The following is a 24,766-nucleotide window of genomic DNA, read 5'->3' as shown; positions in this document are numbered from 1 at the left end:
AATGCAATAATTTAAAAAAAAAAGTTTTTCAAAATGGTCAGTATTGGCGGGAGAACAACTTCATATCATCAGTTAAAACTTCTAAAGTGCAACTGTCTCCTTAAACAATTTCTTTTTATAGTTCTGGACAGCTTTAAAATGGGAGCAACTAAGGGCTAAAAAAAAAATCAGCACGGAAATGATGCTTACAAAGAAACATCTGAGACTCAATCTTGATCTGACTGAAATGGCTTTAAAAGATCACATGACATGAGCATAAAAGCTGCCTGTTCAGCTCTGCAATAAAAAGACATCTTTACCCACAAACCTTGACTCACCTAAATTCCTCTGCTGACTCTAAAGCAGACAGCAGCAAAGTAAATCACATGCTGAGATTAACTTCCTTTAACTACCGCAGTCCATAAAAGGAGTCAAACCAGAAGTCAGGACTATCAGGAATATATCAATATTACACTTATGTAGCACTTCTGAATACTTAACTAATTTATTTAGGTGGTACCTGTTTAATAATACATGCAACTTTATTTAATAGACTTTTTTCAAAAAGCAGTTAAGATATAATAGAGTACTTTGAAAAAGATTATACACCAATGACTGCCACAACAAAACAAGAATGAAGGTCTGAAAGTAAAGCTGGTTCCTACAGTAAGAGCAATGCTCTGCCAGTGTTCCTCAGTCTTTATATTTCAGCCCCAGGACTCCACATGTAGCATTGTAGGCCGTCTACATCCTACCTGCTTACGCTTGGTTTTGAGAGCTGACAGTGTAACAAAAGCAACTTTTTTTTTAATCTTTTATTTTCAAGCAAAAGAGTTAAGGATGAGAATATGAGCTTGAGACACTGTACATTTCTAGAGTGCTGCAGACTAGGTTATAGTCTCAACTTCTGTAAAAGATGTGACACTTTTCTCCTAAATCTGCACAAGATCCTTCTGAAGAGATGTGCTTTTGCCTTCCCTAACAGTTCAATGCAGAGATTTTAGGTTGATTACATTAAAGTGAGCTTAACTGGCCACCATGTCATGAAAACTCATGGCTAACAGGAATACAGTGACCTCTTAACACACTGCTTCCAGATAAGCACCTCCAAAATTTTGATGGAAATGCCGTCCACATCAACTTCTCCACAGTAAACAAGCACAAAGCATAGCTGAGACACACACCTGAAGCACAGTAATTAAATATTGTAATAAATTTGTTTTGGGAGAACTTCCTCCAAAGTCTGCTCTGTCATCCACGTCCAGAAGGGAGTGTGGAAGTACGATGAAAGAGATGGAGAACAAGAATGAAGAGTTTTGCCTTTGATTTTACCATTGTGTGACCATGGGCAACGACTGAACTTTTAATTTAGAAAAAAAACAACAAAAAACCACCCCACAAACAAGTGAGCTGAGAGTATTTTATGGTAATTTAATGATTAATGCAAAAGCCATTTAGAGTCATTGTAGAAAAGAAACTAGCAGGCTTGGGACTAAGGAAGACACTGGAGTGTACCCACAACCTAAGCAGCAATGGAAACATACAGAGCCAGCAGAGTCTGCTGATCAGAAGAGAAGAATGACATGGAAGAAACACAGCAGAATGACAGTGCAAGCACTCCCTGGATATACCACTTTCACTAGATCCGATTTCAATAGTGCCATCACAGGAAAAGAAATTCTCCAGTTTCAGCTCTCCTATACTCAAACAAGGATTCTGATTAACTCCACTCACCAGAAGTTTAGCTTGTTCGGGCAGTGAAATTTGTTCCCTCTTTCCATCTGGATACCTTAGCATCAGCTGTGCCTTTGGTCCTAGCATAAAGGAAGTTACTACAAGTTAAAAAACAAGGCAGGTGAATTGAGCTCTTCCATAGATTTTAGGTGGCACACTTTACTGCACAGCATAGCAGGCTTAGGGACTGGAGACAAATACAAGGTTCCAGTCTATGAAGATATACTTCTACCACATGCGTTTAAAATATACACATCACACTCAAGACTCTTTCAAGAGTTAATAGTAGTGACTGAAACTGGTTGGTGTTCCCAGAGAAAAGCACACTATGTTACCTCTGCCTTTGAGACCACCTCACTCTGCTGCATCCCAGCTCAGGCACCACAGGGAGGAACAGAGACTCAGGGGACTTGTTTGTATTAGCCGAAGTTGCATTACTAAAACTCAGTCCAGACTGTCAAGGCAGCCAAGCTAACTGAGCAGGAGGTGGGGCTGATGTTATTCTGCTTCTCTCTACCATACTGGTAGAAGCCCTGTCATGTGCACCTGCATTACACCAACGTGTATTTTATCTGAGGACAAAGTCTCAAACTAATAAACTTGAGCTCAGTGACTAAGGCAACTGCAGTTTGCGGCGTCACTATGCCAAAGTGGTGCTGCTGGCAAGGTGAATCACTCAAACATCTGGTGTCAAGGAGGGAGTAAGACAAAAGAAAAGATTTAGCTTTTCAAAACAACGGATGAAACCATACTGTCAGCGTATAAAGATTTTCAGGAGAAAAAAACAAAACACAAGTCACTATTAAAAAAAAAAAAAAAAAAAGGCAACTTACCATTCACATCTAGGCCCTGAAATGTACTCTCAGGCTTGTCAGTTGACTCCTCCAGTATCTCTGCATCAATGCAGGGCAGTACTCTGTGATTTGATGTTGTCCCAGGCTCAGTCCTTGCAGGGGGCTCAGGTTGAGGCCTCCGGCTCTCCTCTTTTTTATACCCCAAGTCCTTATGCGGAGACTTCCTCAACTTGGCAGGATTCTCTGATTCTTCCTCCTCCTCAGATCCACAAACTGAAATAAACTCTTCGCTTCCAGAAAAAAGCTCCGACTCTGACTCCTCATCTGACCGACTCTCCTGCTTGGCCTGCGAGGAATCAAAATGCGTCTCCTGTAACGAGGCTCTGATAGCAGCTTCCAACTGGCTGTCCTCACTGGCGTCAATGAGACTCTCCTGTTGAATACAGACATAACACAAATAGATAAAAATGGCTTTTAAATACGTACTGGACATCAGTCCTCCAAAGAGAAGCTACTAAAACATCAGGAACAAACAGCATGGAAAGCTAGTCATGCTATGACTACTGAATGATTTCTCCTTGGAGTTTCACATGGAGTAATATATTTTCCTTCCACACATGCACAATTGTGTGACTGCTAAATCCAAAATAAATGCCGAAAGCATAAACTGCACAACAAAAATAGTTATCAGAGGAGAAGGCATTCCCCAGCGCACCATTTTTTGCATACTCTTGTGCTATCTCATTAAGTCTGTTTATACTACTGAATGGGAAATCAGTACAGTTGAATAAAGACAGGCTAGCATGTTCTTTCGGGTTTCTCCAGTCCTCTTAGAAAGCGCCTCATACTTACTGAACGAGAGCATTTTTGGGGAGGGCTAGTAGAATGGCCATCCAGCTGTCCATGCTCACTCAGGAACCCAGTCACTTGGTCCAAGAAAGAAGTCACGTCTAGCTGGTGCCACTCCACTAGTTTCTGGCCTAGGGAATGAAAGGTGTCATGAAACATAACTTCAGAAAAAGACTGCAGCTTAGTGGTCAAACACACCAAAACACACCAGTTCACTGCTGTGCATGCACTCTGCAAGAGTCCTTATTTGTGGAACTGCAGCTTCCTACTGGCTACCACCTGATAATTACAAAGCTTCCTCCTTCCACTCCCTTGAAAAGGTTTCACTCATGGACAGACATAAATACAGACCCTGTTGATTTCTGTTCTTTTCTTTTTATCTATGGGAACATGTGCACAGAATGGTGAATTAGGCTTCAAAACGAAAAAAAAGCCAAACCACTAAGTTCATGAAGAAGCATTTCTACATTCTTGCCTGCTTTGATTCTACACCTTGGCAAACAGCATTTGTTTCCATAAGTAAAGTGCTAAGAACAGTATCCTAACTCAAAAAAAAAAAAGTTTTTGGGTGGTTTAACTCAAATAGCGAGAAATCTCAGCTCTGATTACAGACACTATTACTTCAGTCCTGAGAAGGAGGAGACCAGACCATTAATATAGCTGCATCATATGATGATAAAAGAAGAAAGGGTGTTGGGATACAAAAGAGAAAGTAACAATTTGAGAAGAGCTGGAGGGGGAGGTAGAAGTTTGATTGTTCAGGTAAAAAAAAAAAAAAACCAAACCAAACAACAAACCCAAAGCCAAAATAGTATTTCAAAATTAAGATGCAATTTAATAAGTCATCCCTGAGTCTCACAAAGTTACTGTGCAAGGAGCACGAAGAAGATTGATGTAATGTTTACAAATGTCAAGTAGCTTTCAAAAGGACATTTTAAAAAAAAAAATTCTGAGTTTTACCACCAGGTGGTACTATTTTCAAAGTACTCGTTAAGCTATACCAAGTAAGATAACTAAATACATAAAATTTCAGCAAGCCTTGGGAGTTCTATTCCCTTAGTTCCTCCAAAACATACCGCTTCACTTCTGCAGGGACAACAAGGTCTCTCAGAGAGCAAACAATGTAACTGAGATTCTTCAGCTGAATGTAACACATACTGCAAAAGATGGTATTCTAGCCTACAACCGCCAGTCCTTCTCACAGGATGTATGAGCTGCAGGTAACCACCACTTATCTTACCTGTCCTGGGATCCAGGATGGAGACATAAGGGAAGTCTGCTAATTTATAAAACTGTATGTACCTCTGTCCTTCCTCACTGTCATGGTATACCTACAAAATACCATGTTGGCAGCAAATTACTGGGTGGAGACAGAACACAAACAAACTGTATCCTGAAAATGCACGAAGTTTTCCTCTATTTTACCGTATACCCTACAAATGGTACGTACAGTTCTCAGTAACTCTGACAAGATGAAAAGGTGCCTCTAATGCTCCATGTATTAGAAGCTACATGGTAACATCTGGAGTGCACAAGTGAAAGGCAGTTTATGCATTCAAATGCATATCCACAAACTACACCTATCTCCATAAACTACATCTCCATGAACTACTGCATCTTTTCTGCAAGTTCACCAAGAGAACTGCAACAGTGCCATTTTATTCGAAGTCGTCCCTTTTTTTCCACTGCCCCACCTACCAAGACATGAAGTTACCTGCACAGCCCCATTAAGTTTCTCACCTGCCAAAAAATGAAATGTTCCCGGATTATGTTCTTCACAGCCTCATTACTCCAGACATCGCGGTTGAGACACTGACAGGCAAAATCTTGCACATTCTGAATGTTTATCATGAGCCATTTGTTCTGCATCTGACCACACTCCTTGGCCTGTAAGCAGAGAGAAGAGCTTCATTACGTAAACCTGAAGAGCCAGACATAACCAATGCCAGCAATGATCAGTGATGGCTTCTAACACTGTCAGATTTTTCACCAAAACCCCTTCACAGTGAGAAAGATGGACAGTGCTAGTGAAAAGGCATCCACAAAACAGAAGGCAGGGCTGAAAGACCTGCTTTAAATGAGACTGGTTGAATTACAGAATCACATCGATGAACAGAGCTGCTGGATTTCAACAAGCCAAGCACAGAGTGGGAAAAGCAACTTGGGGGGGACACAGGGATGCTGAATAAAGTATTTGTTTGGGAAAGAGTGTAGTCAATCACACTGATCTGACAACAACAGAAAGACCTGCTCATTCTAAAGATAAACCTGTGGATCATCTTCTACTTAAATAGGTCGCATAATTGACAGAGCACTTGCATTAATTCAACAGGACCCCCTCTCTGCATGTTTTCTCTTTTCTCTCCAAGTTTTGAGTTACTCTATTACTGTGCAACTGCCGAATTAGGCATCCTTTTTTGATGCTCTTTATCCAGACTGCAAGTGGGGAGGAAGACAGGAAGGCGCAGGAAGAAATCTTACTGGTTTGAGTCACAAAGCTGGCATTGTCTGATTGCTTGGTTGCAAGTTAATGGTAGGAGTTTGATCAAGAATGTAATTCTGATCGCTGAACTGTCATACCTGTTGAAAAAAAGAGGGCCATATCAACAGCAGGAATGCTCTTACCACCTGGAAAGACTGGAACTAGCATATGAACTCCCTTTCCTTTTAAAAAAAAAAAAAAAAAAAAGAATTTATTTATAAGTGTGTTCACCATCCTGCTGGTAATGCACTTAACAGCAAATTCAAGGAATTAGGATGTTATGCAAGATTTTGCTGTTTTGGGCAATATTTTGTTCCCCAAACCGAAGTTTTTACTTTTAAAACGGATTTTAGCCAGTGCACTTTCAAATAGTCAGCCTATCTAATGTGTGATAGACAGACATGTGAACCCCACACACTTAGCTTCACGAAGTGAAGAATCTCAGTCTACAAAATTATTCTGCATGGCCAAGTGACCTGCAGAGCCAATTTTTATTTTATTCAAAGGAAAAAAATGAATGCGGAAGCATGGAATAGTCCTCCTGTTCTCACAAGGGACCTCACACTAACTACTTACCACTAATATTACAGTGTCAGAATCCAGTATTTGGTCACCAGGAGAGAAAAGTGGGGAAGGTGACACCTATGTAACTGGTAAGGGTCTTAAATACAATCATTATGCTTTTATTTAAAAGACTTGTTTTGCACTACCTGTGGACTTTGAGAACTAATTTTAGGAAATCAGTTTAGGATGAGGCCTAGAGGTACTCCCCAAATTTAAAGGGAACAAAAATCCTTATGTTATTTGAGTCAACTGGATTGCCTTAGTCCTGTGTTCTAATGTAATCCACATTGGACTAAAAATATGTAACTAGAAAGCTGGAAAATGCATCTCACTCTTCTACACTTTGTATATTTTTCAATATTAGTGAAAACCTGGCTCTACCTCTCTTCCATCCAGCTAAGGTCCTTGAAAGGATGCAAGCAGGAAATTCCACACAGAACATTTGCAAAGATGAGTTTTCACCTGTAGAGCAGGTATAGCTTTTGAAGCTACTTTTAACTTCCTTCTAAAAACAATGGGCTTCACATTTAACATTTAAAAGGACACAAATTGCTACCATCTCACACACACACAACTCTGCCCTTGCACAGCTACTGGTGTTTTTCTGAGGGGGTAGAGGTGGGTGGAAGGAGAAGAGTGTGGGGGGAAGAAATGCTGTGGGTTTGGAGATTATATTGGTGGGTTATTTTGATAAGTGACAAAAGAACAAAGGAAGGCTCAAGAGCTGGTTTGCGTATCCCGAAAGCTATGTCAGATGGCTTTAGAGTCACTGTTTCCAATACCAACTGCCCTCCATGTCTCCCCCTCCTTCGAGGTATAAAGGTCCGCACCAGGCACTTAAAGAGCACATAGACAGGGTAAGTACAGAATAACTACTCTTTGCAAGCATGTCTGCTCAAGCTTTCAGCAATCAGCAGAGTAGGAACTTTCAAAGACAGAGGTAGTGGATCTCAGATACAACGGGCCAGATGCAAACCCAAAACAAAACCAATCTGTCCTAAGTTTACCTTTACCCTTTCTACCCATTCACCTTTTTAATCACTATGACAACTTATAGCAACAAACCATCAATCTGGTTAGACAACAATGTGAAAGAAGTCTTGTTTTACACGCAGTACTGGATCTCACCGGATAACCTCTAGCTCTTGCACTACTAAAAATAACATGTTTTCCTCTCATTTGACTTTTCTGAACCATATATAGTTTATAAATGTTGTGGTGGTTCTTTCTGGCTCTGCTTTGTTGAAATGCACTGCTCCTTAAGTCAGCAGAGAGAAACAAGGAAGTGGAGCCAGCATCTTGTGACATTCTGGACATCTAATAATCAAGCACGATTCAGTTTGGAAGACAACAGGTGAGAAAATCAGAGCATGAGATTATCTAACAAGAAATATCCTATCAGAGCATGAGATTATCTAACAAGAAATATCCTATCTGTGCTACACTTAACATTTCTTGCCTGGGCCAGGGCATACATCCTTTCATCAACCAGCCATTCCTGTGCCAAAGGTGCATCTGCAGGCTATGCTTAGGCAAAGGGCCAGTCTAGAAGCACCTAATGCAAAGATAATTGCACCATTTGAGTACAATGACTAGGTTAGCTTCCAAACTATTGGTGCTTGCTACATACAAAGGAAAAAAATCACTATTAGCTGTAAAGCAGGGAGCAGCTAGAAAAGGTTTAACTTGTAAAATGAAGAAACTTCATACAGACAGACTCGAAACTCCACAACATTACATACAGTCACTTCACAGACGTACTGAAATCCAAATGAGTGTTAAGTACAAAACTGCATGTGCCAGAACTATCTCCTCCCTAAACAAGAAATGTAAACTAAGTCACTTTGGTGTGTACCCCCCACAAATTAAATCATATCTTACATCATATGCATGAACACCTGCAATTCTTGAAAGCTGTCTTTGAGATTAGAACAAAACCATACTGTTCTTTACAAAGCATGTTTGGTGTGCCATTTATTTATTTATTACACTCTAGTGATTTATTCCTAGCAGATTCTACATTAAGAAGATACACATTGAAGCTCAATACTAGTTAGGGAACGACAGTTACAAACCCCTTGTGCAATCTTAACTGACAATAGCCTAATCATATAATCACACAACACTACTCAAATACAGACTTTTTAGTGACACTGTGTATTTAAGCTCTGAAAGTTTTTCTGAAATTTTCTACTAGGAAAAAAAAGGCAGTTCAGGTCAACATCTTGCTGGCCTATCAGTTGTTTGCCTCTGGTTTATATAGCCCCATTCCACCAGTCACTAGGTAACTAACATCTAGTGGCCCGTGTTCCAAAAGCCTGCAGGATTAGAAGAAAGCCTTTTACAGATTTTCTGTATCAAGTCTTTTTCACCACATTTCTATGGTGTAATTTAGTTAATCACACACTTAACTTTACAAGTTTAGTGATCGTAAGTTGTTCTGTGTGTGAAGTGCACTGCTTTTTCACAAATAGCAAGTAAACAAAAAAATCAATTTCATTCAACACTTAAATTTCTAATAAAAGTTAATTCTTACCTACTCTTAAAAGCTAGTATTACTGAGTTAAAATGAAATGGCAACTTTTTGCACCTTACTGATAACAAAGTTCCTTTCTAAATGAAGAAAAATGAGCTTTCTTGGGGAATACCAAAGATAACTAAATTTACTATCAAAATCAACCTTACAGTACCCAAAGAGGAGCAACAAAAGAGGAGCAACAAAGATACATGAAAACCTTAGGAAGACCAGATGCCACCACTCTTGCTAAGTCTGAATAAAATCCTAAATGATTCTATGATAACTGTACATGGCACGACACTGGCAGAATGTTCTTGCACACCCTTCCACTGGATAGAATACACCACACACTAATAATAGTAAGAAAACCCCACTTAGATTAACAGTAAACTACAAGGGCATCAAAATGACAGCATTTAGTCTTTGGTACTTTGGAACAGAATAAACATCTCTGATTTATTATATATATAGTTTATATATGTTTATCTAAGCATACAGAGAAGGAAGAAGCTAACAGCAGCTTGCTAGAGATGAATTTTGAGTCTCTGGTCACTGGATTCACAGGAGGCCCGAATTGTCCCAGGCTGAAGCAGTACAACAGTCTACAGTCATAAAAGGTAAAATGGAAGGGGTAACAGTCAACAGATTGAGAAGCTGAAGATTTTTATTGCAATGAAGTTGAGGAGCATTGGTTTGAAATGAAGGGTATCCCATGTGACAAGGATCTGTACAAGAACACCAAAAAGTGAATACCAAAACCAGAAAGTGTACATGTCTTTAAATTTGAGTTACTGCAAAGAACAGGACAGGGTGTGTATGTACAAGCCCCCCTCCCCCTTTTTCTTTTTTTTTAATTTACAAGACTGAGTAAGAATACAGAGACCTTAGGACAATCCAATCTATCAATCAGCTATTTTATCCTCTGAAACTACTTCTGACTGTGGCAGATGCCACAATCAACATTGCTAAAGTCTTGATATGTTTTCAGCAAGACATGAAGAAAGACTAGCATGCACCTCGAATTCCACAGCAGAGGTCAAAGGACACTCGCTGACTGTGCATACCTTCTAGTCTGGAGCAGCACTGGCTGTTTTCATGTAAATTCCCTTTACTGTTGCCTTTAACCGTGCATTCGCTGGGTTCACAAACAGCTCTGAACCACAGGCCCAGTAGGTATCATCAGCTGGAGGACCTGACACAACCTGGTTTGAAGTAAACCCTGAACCACATATCAAAGGGCAGGGATGCCTCAGCACCAACTACTTCAGTCTGCTCCTCTGTTTCCAATGCACCAAATTTCTTGCTGAGGCAGAGACAGCTATTCTCTGTCAGCATCCTTTCAAACCCGGAATGAGGGCACTGTCAGAATACAGGAATTAGTAAAAAGCCAACTGATCCCTGGTGATTTGGGAAGCATAAAAAGAGACATGAGGCCAACAGGATGAGAGCTGGAGACCCGATAAAGTCACACATCCTGTCTCCAAAAATTCTCCAGCAGTGCTCTAGTATTTGTGCACAGGAGTAGAGGCAAATGTGAAAAGAATGTAAATAATATTTTTGTTCAGCTTATGCAGTCAGATCTCCAGCACTGTTTGCTGCACCTGTATTGCACCACTTGATAAATAGTTTGCATTCTCATGAAATCATCATATAATTAATAATAATCTCAGCTACTTAAAGATGACCAGGTGGAAGTTCAGTAGTAACTGCAACTTCTGAAGAATATATAGGAATTATGGACTAAAAAAAAAAAAAAAAAAAAAATTTTACATATTCTCTAATCATTACTTAAAAGCCACTGATCCATATCATAACAACTTATGACTAGATCCACTCATGCCTACACAGACAGGAAAGGTGACACCTGAAATTATTTAAATCTAACAGTCCCCTTCTCAGGCAGACAATCTCTTGGATACTTTTTCCATTGCTACCAGATGCAAAAGAAAACCACTGTGATTTTATAAAAGAGCAAGACCTCTACTGAAGATAAAGTTGTGCCCTCATGACAAAGCCATAAATACTTTTACCAGCTCAGGTATCAGAAACCACTTAGCTGTGTTAAGATAACTCCGCCTGAGCTTCTTCGCAGGGCTGTGCTGCAAACTATATTGCCCCTTGCAAAGTACTTGCTTACCTATCAAAAGAATCTTACTTTAGCTTTTCCTGTATTGTGCTCTACAGAGATTCTTCAAGGGATGCAATTTTTCCATTCTGACCAGCCTCTCTTGTGCACTAAAGTCTTTCACCAAGTGTGATTTGCCACACTGACATTTAAACGTAAACATTGTGTCTACCATCATTACTTAAGTCCTTCAATAAGTCATCAACATTTCCATAGGCAGTCCATCAAATATTTATCACTATACAGTCTTTTCTGATCATTCGACAATGGATCCATACATGCCAGCAGCCTAACACAAGGATTCCACACTGTACAGTCATCACATAAGGAACTGCACCAAAATTTCAGAACTTACTGTTTCAAAGCTGCCTTTGTGCATCAGATCAATGGGAGGCCTGAAGAGGTCTGCTAGAGTAGTGAGTTTCTTATCTACTGCCCCTCCATTTCGTAGCTCCTGTTCCTGTCGAACTGCACAGCCCCAAGAGGAAAGGAAGCTGAATTAGACAAAATACTCAAAAGATGTATTTATTATTGTCTATATGCTCATAAACAAAACTCCAGCACTAGAGTCACAAGGTTAGGCCACACTGAACAAGATTAGCTGCTATGTATGTTAAGAACCCTGCCTGCCCTAGCCTTCTCAAGCACTGGACATTTATTTCACTTTCAAAAAACATCTTAATAAATGTGAGATCAGCAGAGGGGGTCATATGCCAGTATTTGAAAACAAACGAGGAAAAAAAAGCCATGACTTGTCCCCAGTGATGCTTTTAAAAGGGGAAACTGAGCTCTATTGTAGCATCATAACTTTTACTCAGAATACTTCTATTCCAGTGTTTCTATTTCTTGGCTGTAAAGCAATCCCACAGAAAAGAAAAAAAAAAACAAACCAGACTTAGTTTACATGGAGAAATATCTTTGGATGTTTATATTAAATATCTCTTCCCACAATCGGCTGAAGATACCACTGTCTCTTTCAGGTGAATGGGTTTTCAGCCTTGTTTATCCCCAAGTACCACACTTTTAGCATGCTTCTTTTAGTGGAATCAATTCCACTCAAAATAATACAGAACATATTCTTACATAGACATGACCATATACAATAAAGGTAAATCACAGTAATTGCTCACCTAAAATGCAGCGATACAACATATTTTATGGAACCAAGTCAGCTGAAATGGGCAATAACTATCCCATGACCAAAAACCTTCTAGAAGTGAAAGGAGCTGTCAATGGGCCATAGCGTACAAACCATTCTCCAGCATACACTGGATCCCCACAGAGAAAAAAGCATCCCCATGGAGCAGGCCTAGAAGCCAGGAAATAATCTGGACTTTGATGGCCAGGGCCACTTTTTCAGAGCCAGTGACATTCATCCATGAAGTTTTACCAAAAAGCATTATAAAGTTTCATCATAAGCACTCACAATGATCTTACATTTTGTGCATTTCTAAATGTCTTGTAAGAGTGGAGCTGATGAAAAAAAATTTGAGGGTATGATGATTCTGTAAATGGTGTATTTTCATTTACAAAGCTGTCAGTGACTTTAGTACTTGACAAGTTCATTACTACTGGAAAACCCTGACCAAACCTGTCAGGGAAAATAAAGTAAATGTGAATACTTATTTTCAGTTTGGCATCCAACAGCACCTAACTGTGGGAACCTGGTCCATGGTTAGACCTCTCGAACACTCCAGCAACATCAGCGATAACAACTGCACAACAGCTCTAACTCAGCTGTGAAATATCTGGCGTTCTGCTGTCCAAGAATCATATTCTATGAAACTTAATGGCTTAAATAACAGCCAATGCTTTGTCATTTGGAGATTCTGCATGTGAACAGATAGACAGTGGTAAACAGCAATTAAATTCACAAGAAACTTGTGTGCTGCCAAGGAAGAAGCCTCGGGGCTACTCAAATCTAATTCAAGTGCCAGAATGACCACTGGCTAGCCATGAAAAATTCAGTGGACAAATTTAATTTCTACATGGGTGTTGGATTCTTCCCCCACTCAATTCCCTCTAGAGCAGAAAAAGTATTTGAGAGTTATCAAGAAAATATTTGCCATACGAAAGCAGACAGAATATAGTATGTAGATTTTACTTATGTAACACAGGCAAGTGTTCAGACCAGCATCCTCTCCCTTCAGCCACCCCAGAACAATAAACAACCTTAACTGTACCACAGATGTGGAAGAGACATGTCAGCAAACAGTACTGACACTACAACAGTGAACAGCCTAATAATGTTATTAAAAATTTTTTCTATACAGCAGGCAATTTAAAAATCATTCAATGACTGAAAGCTGTCCTAACTTACAATGGAAACTATTTTTCAATCTTACTTGTGTTAAAAAAAAAAAAAAAGAACCTCTAGCTTACTGATCTGTAGACACTTACTGGTTTCTGTTTGAAAATCCCGAAAGCCATCAAATATTGAGCGCGCAGGTCTGCGTCTTTTAGGAGCTTAAAAAAAAAAAAAAAACATTTCAAGAGTTATTTCAAAAGTATACTATCAAAATAATTACATATTAGTACTTTCCATCACATGTGTGGAAAAATAGAATAGGAACGCAAAGCATGAATGATGTGGGAGTAAGGTCATTAGGAAGGGCTGGAGGAGGATGGGAGGACAGAAACAGGTAGTTTGTAAGACTTGTTTCCTAACACATCCTCCCTCCAGCAAACCTTATTCCAGAAACAAAACATCTATCAACAATACACAAGAGTTTAAAGTTAGCCCTTTCTGATGGACTCACCCAGGCTGATCAGTATGTAGTGGCAGTGCTGTTACAGCATCAACATGTCACAATTCCAGTCAAGATTTTTACCAAAGCCCTTGAAGTTGATGAAAAACTTCAAAAGATTAAACCCCATGGGAGAATATTTTCTTTATTAGGAAACACATTTGTTTTTTCCACAATGCATTTCTATTCTTTTCTAATCTCTTATCCAGATCCTGTCCCAACTTCTTGGCTGGACTAGCAACTGCCACACTCTTCCATTGGATCCAGTATCACGATCCACAAGGAAACCTTCAGAACAGATTATCTGCAGCTGGACAGACAGCGGCCCAGGCAGATAACTGGAATAGTACCTAAAAGTACCACTGAAGTCCTATGGTACAGCACAACCACTGTACTTGGAATGCAAAACAGAACTGCCTGCCAAGACTTATTCCAACTATTCATCTGCATTACTATTAACTGAGAGCAGAACAATTTTAAGATAGAACTTTCAAAGCCTAATTGTTATAAGACATATTAAATAATAATCAAATTAAACAAAGTAAGATAAATACAACGTATACCTACCAGAAACCTGTAGTACAAAAAATCCATTTACTGTGAAAAAGCACAACCTACACACAGGTCACAATGCAAGTACCTCCAAAACTTGATTTTAGAGACCCTTCTGATTTTGCACCCATAGCGCATGCAGCATCTCTCACCTTGTGCCACACTAAGGACATAAAGAACAGTACACAGTTCTTGTTCCTTGCATTCTTCTGGTACACAGTACAAAGGAAAGAAACAGTGCATCCCATACAGACTATCATGGAAAAAGAAAGCAAGCCTGAATGAGGAACATGCTGGTGAATAATGCCCCTCTAACTCTAGTAAGTAACACCTCTTTCATCTCTAAATGCTTAGACACAAGCACAACCCATTAAAACCAACTTCTGCACAACTTAAACTGCAGCTATGAATAGTAAGTGAAGGACCACTTCAGCAAAAGCATAATTTCCCTTGCCAGGCTTAGCTATTGCCTGGCAGCACTGGTGAAGATGTTCACAGCAGGCCAGGTAGATGTCTTTTCTCATATCCTTTGTACTGCAGATGGGATCCATGTACCTGGCAGAGCACAAACAGACAGGGTCATCTCTTCAACTGGAAGAAAACCTAAGCTCATACGACCACCTCAGTAAGACACTGCTAAAAACACAAACTGGCATGTCCCCTGCTTTGAGGTTAGAGCTGAAAAGACCAAGTGAAGTTATCTCTCCAATTTCAGCTAGCTTGTCAGGCTGCTTCATGTTATAAACAGAAGTGGCATTAGTGAGCATATTGGCACTGGTGGACCAGACAGTGCCAGGAGGCTATCACTGATCCACAGATCGCCTCAGGTGGGTGGTCAATAACAGTGCATCTGAGATCGGTGTGTGACAGATGGGTAGAACAGGACCAAGCATTAGGGTCAGCAGATCTTAATCCTGCACTTCTTTGATTCTTAAACCCACAGGAGTCTACAGACCTTTGTCAAAAACTCTGCTGGGCCACAGGAACAAGTGTACTGTCTTCAGAGAGCCCTCAGCAGGGCACCTTCCTCTGGAACCACCACTCAGCTCATGCATCCCAGCTAAAGACCTCTCTGATGTTGAAAAAAAGGATCAAGAGAAAACCAGTTCCAGGGTAAACTTGAAGCTTGGCCTCCTTCTCTTTTCTAGCACAGGAACTAAACAATAGAAAAGAGCATTTCCTATGGGTACGAAACCACTTTACAGACAAGCAATTGCATGCCCTTTCTTGATAAAAAGGGCAAGACTCTCAATGTAGTTGACATGGCAAAAGTCATACAGCCAGCCAGAAACGGCCTGGTCAACATGAGAAGGACAGAGCCTCACAAAGCTAGAGGAAGTAAGCATAAAAAGAGAGAGCCTTAGATCTCCATGCAGACATGGACACTACACAAAAGGCGAGGATAATGCACCAGGTAATCCAGTCCTGCTATAGAAGTTCCACCCCTGTGCTGCTGTAAAAGAATCACTACAGCAGAGGTTTGAGATTGAGGTTTTGAGATTCAGAACATCAGTGCACTACATGAGTGCTAAACAGTGTTTTAGATAAGCACCCAAAAGAAAACACCATTTCCACCACCTGTTCCCTTAGAGGAAAAAAAATGTTTCAAAAGCAAAAGTGATAAACAGTTTCAGAAAACAGGTAAGAAAACTAGCTGCATGATGCAGTTTAAAGAGCAAATTAAATTCCCAAATGAGAAATGGAGAAAGTGATGTGTAATCATACAGTTCAGCCCTTCTTTCTAATCTATCATCTCCCTGAGAAGCATGTATTTGTCCTCTTCATCTTCACTTGTCAATCAAGGCTCAATCTTTTATCCCACCTCCTTAAACTCTTTCACAGCAGCATCACATGGTTCTGAACTCCCAGAACACAGGTGTATACTTAATCATAGCTAATTGGCTGTTGCCTCACAAAGTCTCATGAAACAGGGGTTAGCAAATAAGTACCACTGGGAATGCAGCATCTCTAATGTGCGAGGTTATCAATAACACCGGTGTTATTTCCAAGTATGCAATCATGTTACATGGCTGCAGAGTTGCAGCAGGGAAAAAAACAAGAATAAATACACATACAATGCTTTCTTCACATTCAGCAAGTTCTGTTTTTCTTTTGTCACTTAGCTCATCTCAAGGTAAAGAAAACAAAAAAACAAAATAAGAACACAAGCCTACCTCCAAACAAGGGCTCAGGCTCTACTAAAATTTCCTGTTTTTGAGGAATTGGAGCTCGTACTTCATCCCTATCAAAGGGGAAGAAAAAAAATAAAAAAAAAAAAAAATCAGAGAGATTATAATATTTCAAGTACTATATAAACCACATCCCATTGTGCTCCAAAGGCTCCTGCAACTCAAACCAGCTAAGGATGCTGCTATACCATTGCATAAAATCAAGAGATTTGGGGTCAAGAGGGACCTGAAGAGACCATCTATTCCCACTCATGGCACTGATGCAGGACCTGGTACACTCTGCATGAAGATCTGGCATGGTCGACCTTTGTAAGTCTTGATAGAAGATTACACAAATCCCTGGGTGACTTGATCCCAGGCTTTGTCAATCTACTATTTAAAGATTTTTTTCTTCTTCAGTAACTTTCTTAGAACTTGGAAAAGTTTCTTAAAACTTAGCAAAGGCTGCTAATTAATCCACTTGCCACCCTCCTCCCCGATTATCTACATGGAGAGAAAAAAATACTATCTTCCTTATTACCAGCTTTCTTCTGTTGGAAGACTTTTTGCTTCCACTTGAAACTCACAGCCCTCTCTTTTCCAGAGGAAGGAAAACAAGATGGTCAAAGCAGCCATTTCCCCCCATTTCTGAAGCAATTCTTTGCTTACATAGCTGGGCTCCCTCACATAGCAACAGCTTAGTTATGCTTGCAGAGACTGCAAGATAATCTGAAATTATGACTAGAAGAAAGGAAATCACAAGGCCTCTGAAACAGTATCACTTACTGTGTGGTCACCTGGCTCATGGATTTACGTGAAGGAGGGCATGGGCTCACCCAAGGAAATCTATTGCTTTGTCCTGCCTATGAACTACTCCTGAAGTGCCCTCTTCCCTCAGACTCTTCAAAAGTGTGCAGTTTGTGGCTCTTGGCCATGCAGGTTTCAAAAAGTAACTCATAATGTCAGCAAGATGCACTAACCTTGCTATTAACCTCCACATCTTTGATTGCTGTTGTGAAGCTAGTTATTCTCCATTTTGCATTTGCATATTTATTGTTCTCTCTTCCTAGAAGTAACACTAAGCTGACCAGCACCTGGAGGGTGTCAAGTATAAAAAAGAAAGTATTCCAATAAAAACTTGAATCTTAAGTCACTGATGTGCCAGAAGTTGTCTAGAAATAAGAACTCTAACACCTATAGATACAGAGTTTTAACTTCATTACCTGTCAAAGGTTCAAGCAGGAAGGCACTTGACATCAACTATAAAGGTTAGTACTAAAAGAATTATTTAAATTTATGCATGTGCTTCAGAAGTATGAGTGGCAAGAACTTTCTTTAAAAGTTACTTCTTTTTCCTGAAGTGGAAGATCTTCATAAGAGAAAAGCACGGCTAGGTTTAATTTAGAACATTTAATGAATGTGACTTATACCAATTAGCTTCCACTCAAAATATTCCATTTATACCAAGCAGCCACATTACCAGGCAGCAGTGAAAGGCTCTCTGCATGTTTAAGTGGAACAACTCTTTCCTTTATGGCATCTGATGTTTAAGACACTGATGCAGATTTTGTAGTTGCTTATTCCTCTGCATACTAGTGTACATGATCTTCCTATTCCAATGCCAAATCTGGCTACACTTAAAACAATACAATAAAACCCTACAAATGGGACTAACGTCACTACATTTCTAAGAACGAAACCAACAGAACTCTCTAACTGCCAAATTAATGTAAAGCAAGATTGCTGGAGCAATTTAAAAGTAAGAATCTCTTACTACTGGATCCCCCCTTTAACATCTTGAGCTCTGTTTACAAAAACCAGTACGTATAAGCTACAGAAAACTTCTGAAGTACATGCAAGAGAGACTAACTGATGTTGGTCTACATACCAACTTACGTAATAACTTATTTACCCAGAACAATATGGGGGCCATCTATTAACAAGATCATCAAAGAAGCACATATTACAGGGAGCTGACAGCAGGTTAGAAGTGACAATTGCCTTATTTGTTCTGCCTTACACTATTCTTAAGACAGACTACTCATTTATACAGACATATTCATCAGGTACATACTCAGTGTGAGGTCGAACAGCAGACACCCCTGCAGAACTGGTGCTAGGCTCCTCTGCTATGCCTCCACCATCCAGAAACATGGTGACAGCCATCTCCAGATTATTGTTGCATGCTTCAAGCATATGCTTTCCCACACTTTCACTGGCACCTGTAATGCCAAAGAAAAATTAAAGCATTCTTTGGAAAACATTTTGACTGGAAGCACTAGGAACAGTTGACCAGCAAGCTTTCTCTCTCAAAGCATTAATAATTAGAAGGAACGGGTCATCAGTTGCCATTTATCTCTGAAGTACAACTATGAAATGAGACAAACATACATTATCTCAGAGGGGAAGGGAATGCCTGCATATAGGACAGCCAGACTACTTCTTTCCACCAAGGCAAAACTTAGTGGAAGACATCTGAGGGATTTTAGCATGTTTAGTTTGGGGTTTTTTTTTTTCCCCCCTAGAGGTCAGACCTTTTCCTGGTAGGCGTACACCAAAAAAAAGAAAAACTGACTTAACATTTTAACAGGGACAATACTGATTCAGCTGCTAAAGCTTTTTACTCACTTATAACAGATATTTAGAGATGGAAGAAAAGATATCCTGTTTTAGTGATTGCCCTAAAAGGCAAAAAACCCCCCAGCAGAAGCTCAGTTCACATAACGGGGGGGGGGGGGAGCCAAGAGGAAGAAAGTCTACGGGGTTATTTGTATAATGACTAACATTTATTAAAATTTCTCCTAAGTGCAACTACATCCAGTTTTATTCTTGTTGCTCAGGACGAAACAGTAGTTCTTAGCACCACTTATAACTCTTTCCTCACAAGGTCAGCCTCTACCTCTAACTTCTCAAAAACCATACCAGCAACAGAAGCACCCTCATCAATGGAAGCTCTCCTGCACCCAACCCTTTAAATATCTCCTTACTACAGCATCTGTCTGTATAGCTGGTGGGCTGCCAAAGAGTTTATTTTCATATGGGAAGGCTGGTAGAGAGGAAGAGTGGCAAAATGCAGCTGAACCAGTTTGGGAGTAGCTTTTGGATCTGTAGTAATTCTTACTAGATTCACTGCAAGTCACCAAAATGAAGAAAACACTTTCCCCAGCATCAGAGTCACAGATAAGATCAGTTTGGGCAAACCACATTTGGACGTTTCTCAGGTTTTTGGGGAAGACTCAAGAAGCTCTAGTTTGAACAGAGAATACACTTTGAAACTGTCAAGATAAATCCATTCTAAATGACCTGTGCCACCATTACATTAAATCACAGAGAAAGTCAAAATGACTGAGGGAACTGGTTTTCCACAAAAACCATCCTGCCATGGCAAGCGTACTCAGATGGCAGTCAGCTGTATTTTAAGATCTTAATCGAGATGAAGGAGGTGCAAAATAAAAACTAGTGACATCTCAAAAAATGATGCGAGAGAATCAAGTTCACGTTCTTCAAAGAAACTGCTCTTTGGTATTTTCAGCTCACATCGATGTCAACTGTAGCAATTAAACAACACCACCTGTCTAGTTTGGAATATGTACACCACCCTACAACCTCACTGTATAGTCATGTGAAGTCATTCATTTAGAAGAAGAAAAATTATATTCAACCCTCTACTATTTACAGAGATACCAAGATAGAAAGTGCTTGTACTGATTCTTCATCACTCCTAAGGAAACTGCCATCATATGAATGTTTTCAGTGCTTGCACTAGCAAACAGAAAATACTAAGTATTTGGTAAGTCTCAAAGCAAATGCAAACAGAAAATAATAAATATTTGTTAAGTCTCAAAGCAAATTTCCAAGAGATCCCATCATTTCATTGGTAAAGATACACAGGAGCTATATTCTTTTTAGCAAAACTGTCCTGGATGAGAGCACCAAAGAAACACAATTCTGCCATCTGGATAAGAGAAATATATCAAGGACTATTTCTCCTCATTCCTCACAATCACCTACGCTAGAATCAAACTGCTGTATACTATTCACTCAGCCTTTTCCCCATAGACAGGAGTAATTTTGTACACTTACAACTCCAAGTTGAAAGCTGCTAACACAAAACACGGACAGTGTGTGCTTCTGAGCACCTGTCAAATCATGCCAGTATTGGCAAGACAAGCTCCACAACAACAAGCCTTTAGATATAACCTTAAATGCTGTTAAAATGGAAAAATGAAACTTCAAAACTCTGCTTTAATAGCGGATGGGTGAAGCCCATCAGGTTCTTTTTCTCCTTTGTGAAAGCATAAGAGGGATGCTCTTACGTTTAGCATAAATCATCTGTATAAGCACAAAAAGCTGTCAGGAAGAGCAAACTAGCATGGCTCCGCCTGTTCTGGTTTGTTTTTTAGCAAATCTCTCAGGAACTACTGAAGAGAAAACACAAGGCACACACAGGCACATACTACAATGAAAACATATTTGCTGTACGGTTTTTTTATTCAGAGGGTTTATTCTAAAAGGCTTCTTTAAAGATAGCTGAGTGTTCAATAATTTCCCAGTGTACCCTGCCGGCTTGTTCACAGCGTACTGAACACCCTCAACACGCTTGTTCAGGATTGAGTGCATCCAAGCCTGAGTACAGGAACACAACCTGAAAATGAGCTGGTTAGACTAACCGAATTAAAAGCAGTTTCACTTGTATCTACTAAAAAACCAAAGATGTTTTATTAAACGCTCCTTCAGTATTTGGTACGCAACACCATAAGCAAGGGGGAACCATAGTGAAGCAGATTAAACACAAAGTGGGTCAAGCACTCAAAGTACACAAGCTAAAGCAGGAATTCTCTCTTGCCGCAAACTTCAATTGAAAAGCGATTTGCTATTTTCGTTAGCAAACTAAATTCTCAGCAAGCCAACCGTACTTTCAGACATTTCTTGGGTTTGTTTTTTTTTTTTTTTAAAGGCGGCCTCGGGGTTCGGCTCCAGTCTCCCTCCCGGTCGTCAGCCTGATTTGCAGGAGCGGGACGCCGTTCCCGGGCCGGAGCGGAGCGTCGGGAGGGAGGACACGCAGCCGCACCACCGAGAAGCTCAGCCGACCGGGGACAACCGAGAGGTGCCCTCCGAGCCGAGGGGGACCCCACGACCCACAGGGCGAGGGCACGGCCCGGGCCTCGGGCACCACCCGCCGCGGCGGGCCGGGCCCCGGAGCGCGCCCGCTGACAGGCCCGGGCGTCGCCAGCGCCTTTCGCCTCGAGGGAGGCCGCGGCTGCAGCGGGAGGGCCTCCCGGGAGACCGGGAGGGGGAGCGTGCCCGGGGCCGCCCGCCGGCGCCGCTCCGCCTCGTTCCGCGCAGCGCCTCACGCCGCGGCCCGCTCCTCCCGCCCCCGGCCCGCCGGGGCGGCCGCCCCCCTGACGCGGCGGCGGGGGCCGGGCGAGTAGGCGCCCGTTAAGCACGCAGCGGCGGCGGCCTCGGCCGAGCTCGGCGGGCCCCGGCTTCCGTGTGCCTCACCCGTGATGGCGGTGAACTGCTGGATTAACCCCTTCAGCGCCGAGGAGGCCGCAGAGCCCCCGTGCGCCGCCATCTTGCCGCCGCCGCACAACAACACGCACGCCGCCGGCCCGCGGGCTCTGCGCAGGCGCGGCGCCCGCCCGCGCCCTTCCTCTGCCCGCCGCCGGGGAGGCGCCTCTCCGGGCCGCCGCGGGCGGGGCGGGGCGGGAGTTGCCGTGGCAACGCGGCCAGCCCCCGCCCCGTCGCCTGGAGAGGCGGGAGTTGCCGCGGCAACGCGGCCAGCCCCGCCCCGTCGCCTCAGCGGCGCGGACAGGCGGGAGTTGCTGCGGCAACGCGGCCCGCCCCTCCGCCTCAGCGGCTTTTTAAATGCTACGGCTGCTGGCAAAAGTTTCCCCCCTGCATATCAGACCCTCCGCTTTCATTAATCGCGGGACGCGAGGAGCAGGGGCCATAGTGCCAACACTGAAACGCTCGTCACACGAGGCCAGAGCTTCCACACAGATTTACCTCGTCACAGATGCCTACAGCAAAGCAAGGGGTCTGGGGGGCCTCAGCCCTCACACAGAAGCATGTACAGGGCCCACAGGTGCTGCAAGGGAGGAAGTAGGACCTGAGGTGCCCAAGAAATGGCGTGGCTGCTCCTGTCGAGGCAGCCCATTACGGGGCTATCAGGATACTTTTGCTGCCTGTTCTTCAAAGTCAGAAGAGAATAACCCTCAACAACAAGCACACTGGGTAGTTTTGATCCCTACACTACCTGCAGAAATTGCACTTGCAGAAAAGGAACATTTTACTACTTTCAGTTGTTGTACAACATAGCACAGCATGTGGCTGGCTTGCTGCCAACACTGTCAACAGGCTGGAGTGCTGCAGAGCACCTTGTCATTAACAAGCATCAACCAAAGTGAGTGCCACAGAAAGCAGAGGTTTCCTTAGAAGTCTAAGAATTTAAAAACTTGCTGCCATGAAAACAGGTAGATTTGTTCCCTGCCTGGCTCCTCTCCCAACCTCCCATCCCCACACCAGCTCCAGCTCTCGAGGGAAGCCACCAAGCCTGTCAAAGTATTTGGTTTTTTTCATACTTGCTTTTTTTCCCTGGCAGTTGGATGAACTGAACTTGTTTACAAAGGGGACAAATAAACCACTAGAGCTAGCTGAAGGCAGAAGGTGAGCAGCAGCGAACTGTTACACCAGCTCAGACAGCCTAAGTATGGACTCTCGCTTCACAAACACCATTAAACCCACCAAAGCTGATTTCACCTGCTTCAGAGTTCCCAGATTGTAGCAATGGAAACAGGGCGCTGGTGCAACCAAAATCCACTCAGGCAGTGGCCAAATTCCACCCTCTAACAAGCAAAATATAAAAGGACAGGCCAAAGAGGTGCCTGGTGAGGAATATTATGCCATGTATGCAGTGAGGACTGTGATCATCTTTGGGACCCAAGGGTTTGCATTACCCCACCTTGGATGAGGCTGCTGGTATAGGTTATAGGTTTTGTATATTTGGCAGTTAAGGCTAGGTTTTAGCTAATGATCGACTTCTTAGTCTTGTGCTTTTTTTTCCCATTCTGCTTAAAAAAATAATGATTCTTAGGTAAGAGGTCATTCTTACACCAAGGACAAAATCCAGTAAGTTGGAAAAACACAAATAACCCCTAAATATTTCAACACATCCTCCAATATATGCATGCACCAAAATACACTTCTGTACTATTTAGACCTTTGAAATGGCTAATTTCTGTAATTTTTGTATTTATTTTCAGTGGAATCACAGCAGCAGGATTTGCTATTGATGGCAAGGAGGTAAGTCTGTGCAAGACTGAAAAGTACGATGCAAAAAGTCCCCCCTCCTTTATCGAACTTCTAACTGGTATTAGTTTAGTGCATTTCATAAACCTTATATGGAAGAGACACATAACCAACACAGCAAAAGGGAAAAGAAAGAATCCACAGAACAGATTGTGGAGGAAAAGGGAATGAATGCACAGGGTGCACTGCTGCCAGAAAAGGAAATTCTCCCTTGCCCACGCCCCTCTCGATGCTTCCCCTACCCCTTTAACATCTGGAATTAGATTGTGGAGAGTCCCCAAGTGCCAAACCTGGCACAAATGAAGGAACCTTGTCGTTGGCAGCTCACTCCATGTTGCTGAGGGGTAGACTGCACGATCCTGCTGAATTAGTGAGCTCTCATACTGTGTTTTTTAAACAAAATGCCTCTTATCTTATGACTAAGTGTACGTTACTTAGCGTCAGCCTGCTACAAGGAGAGAGCTAGCCCCGAAACTAGGAGAGCAGCTGATTAACTCTAATAAAGATTAAGGCTATTGGGGAATATATATTTCATTTCTAGCTTCATTCTGTTCAGTGCTTCAGAATTCATCTGGATATTTACCTGTATGACCACGCATGCTTCCCTTCCTGTTTTTTTTTTTCACCGAGTATCTCTCAAACATCAGGACCTGGCTGTAAAAGCAACTCCAAAGCCAGCACTGCTGTACTGGAGCATCACGATGGCTGATCTGAGAAAAATACAGCAATTAACTGGGGTCAGAATTTGTAATAAATGCAAGACTATTTCTTACCTATGAATGGCCAGCAGTTCAAAACACTTGAGATTCAGACTTCTTCAGTGCTAGACATTAAAGGCAGTGACTGAGAAAAACAAAGCAGGCACCCAAACCCCTAAGAGGAGTACAGCAGGACTGTCAGGACCACAGAAACAAAGTGTCTCATGCTGCAGGGACCGTTGCAT

At 41.7% G+C, this 24,766-nt stretch overlaps 1 protein-coding gene across 2 annotated transcripts in view; it reads right to left on the bottom strand.

Moving 5' to 3' along the window:
- Positions 1-22,123, bottom strand: part of UBXN7 (UBX domain protein 7) — a 31,554-nt gene extending 9,431 nt beyond the window's left edge. The window contains exons 1-10 of one of the 2 annotated variants that reach the window (XM_075032273.1): positions 22,015-22,123; positions 18,587-18,734; positions 16,519-16,586; positions 13,446-13,511; positions 11,401-11,513; positions 5,097-5,243; positions 4,597-4,687; positions 3,360-3,487; positions 2,547-2,940; positions 1,714-1,793 (exon numbers count right to left, since the gene is read on the bottom strand). In XM_075032273.1, the coding sequence (XP_074888374.1) occupies positions 1,714-1,793; positions 2,547-2,940; positions 3,360-3,487; positions 4,597-4,687; positions 5,097-5,243; positions 11,401-11,513; positions 13,446-13,511; positions 16,519-16,586; positions 18,587-18,734; positions 22,015-22,087 (1,308 nt within the window). In that variant the 5' untranslated portion in view covers positions 22,088-22,123. Of the gene's footprint in view, positions 1-1,713; positions 1,794-2,546; positions 2,941-3,359; positions 3,488-4,596; positions 4,688-5,096; positions 5,244-11,400; positions 11,514-13,445; positions 13,512-16,518; positions 16,587-17,492; positions 17,607-18,586; positions 18,735-22,014 lie in introns of those variants that run through there. The other variant, XM_075032275.1, reaches the window with a different exon arrangement.
- Between the last annotated feature and the right edge of the window lie 2,643 nt (positions 22,124-24,766).

The sequence above is a fragment of the Buteo buteo genome, chromosome 7, assembly GCF_964188355.1.
Source record: "Buteo buteo chromosome 7, bButBut1.hap1.1, whole genome shotgun sequence".
Lineage (NCBI taxonomy): Eukaryota > Metazoa > Chordata > Aves > Accipitriformes > Accipitridae > Buteo > Buteo buteo.
The sequence above is the reverse complement of the archived record's forward strand: the minus strand, read 5'-3'. Positions and strand labels throughout refer to the sequence as shown.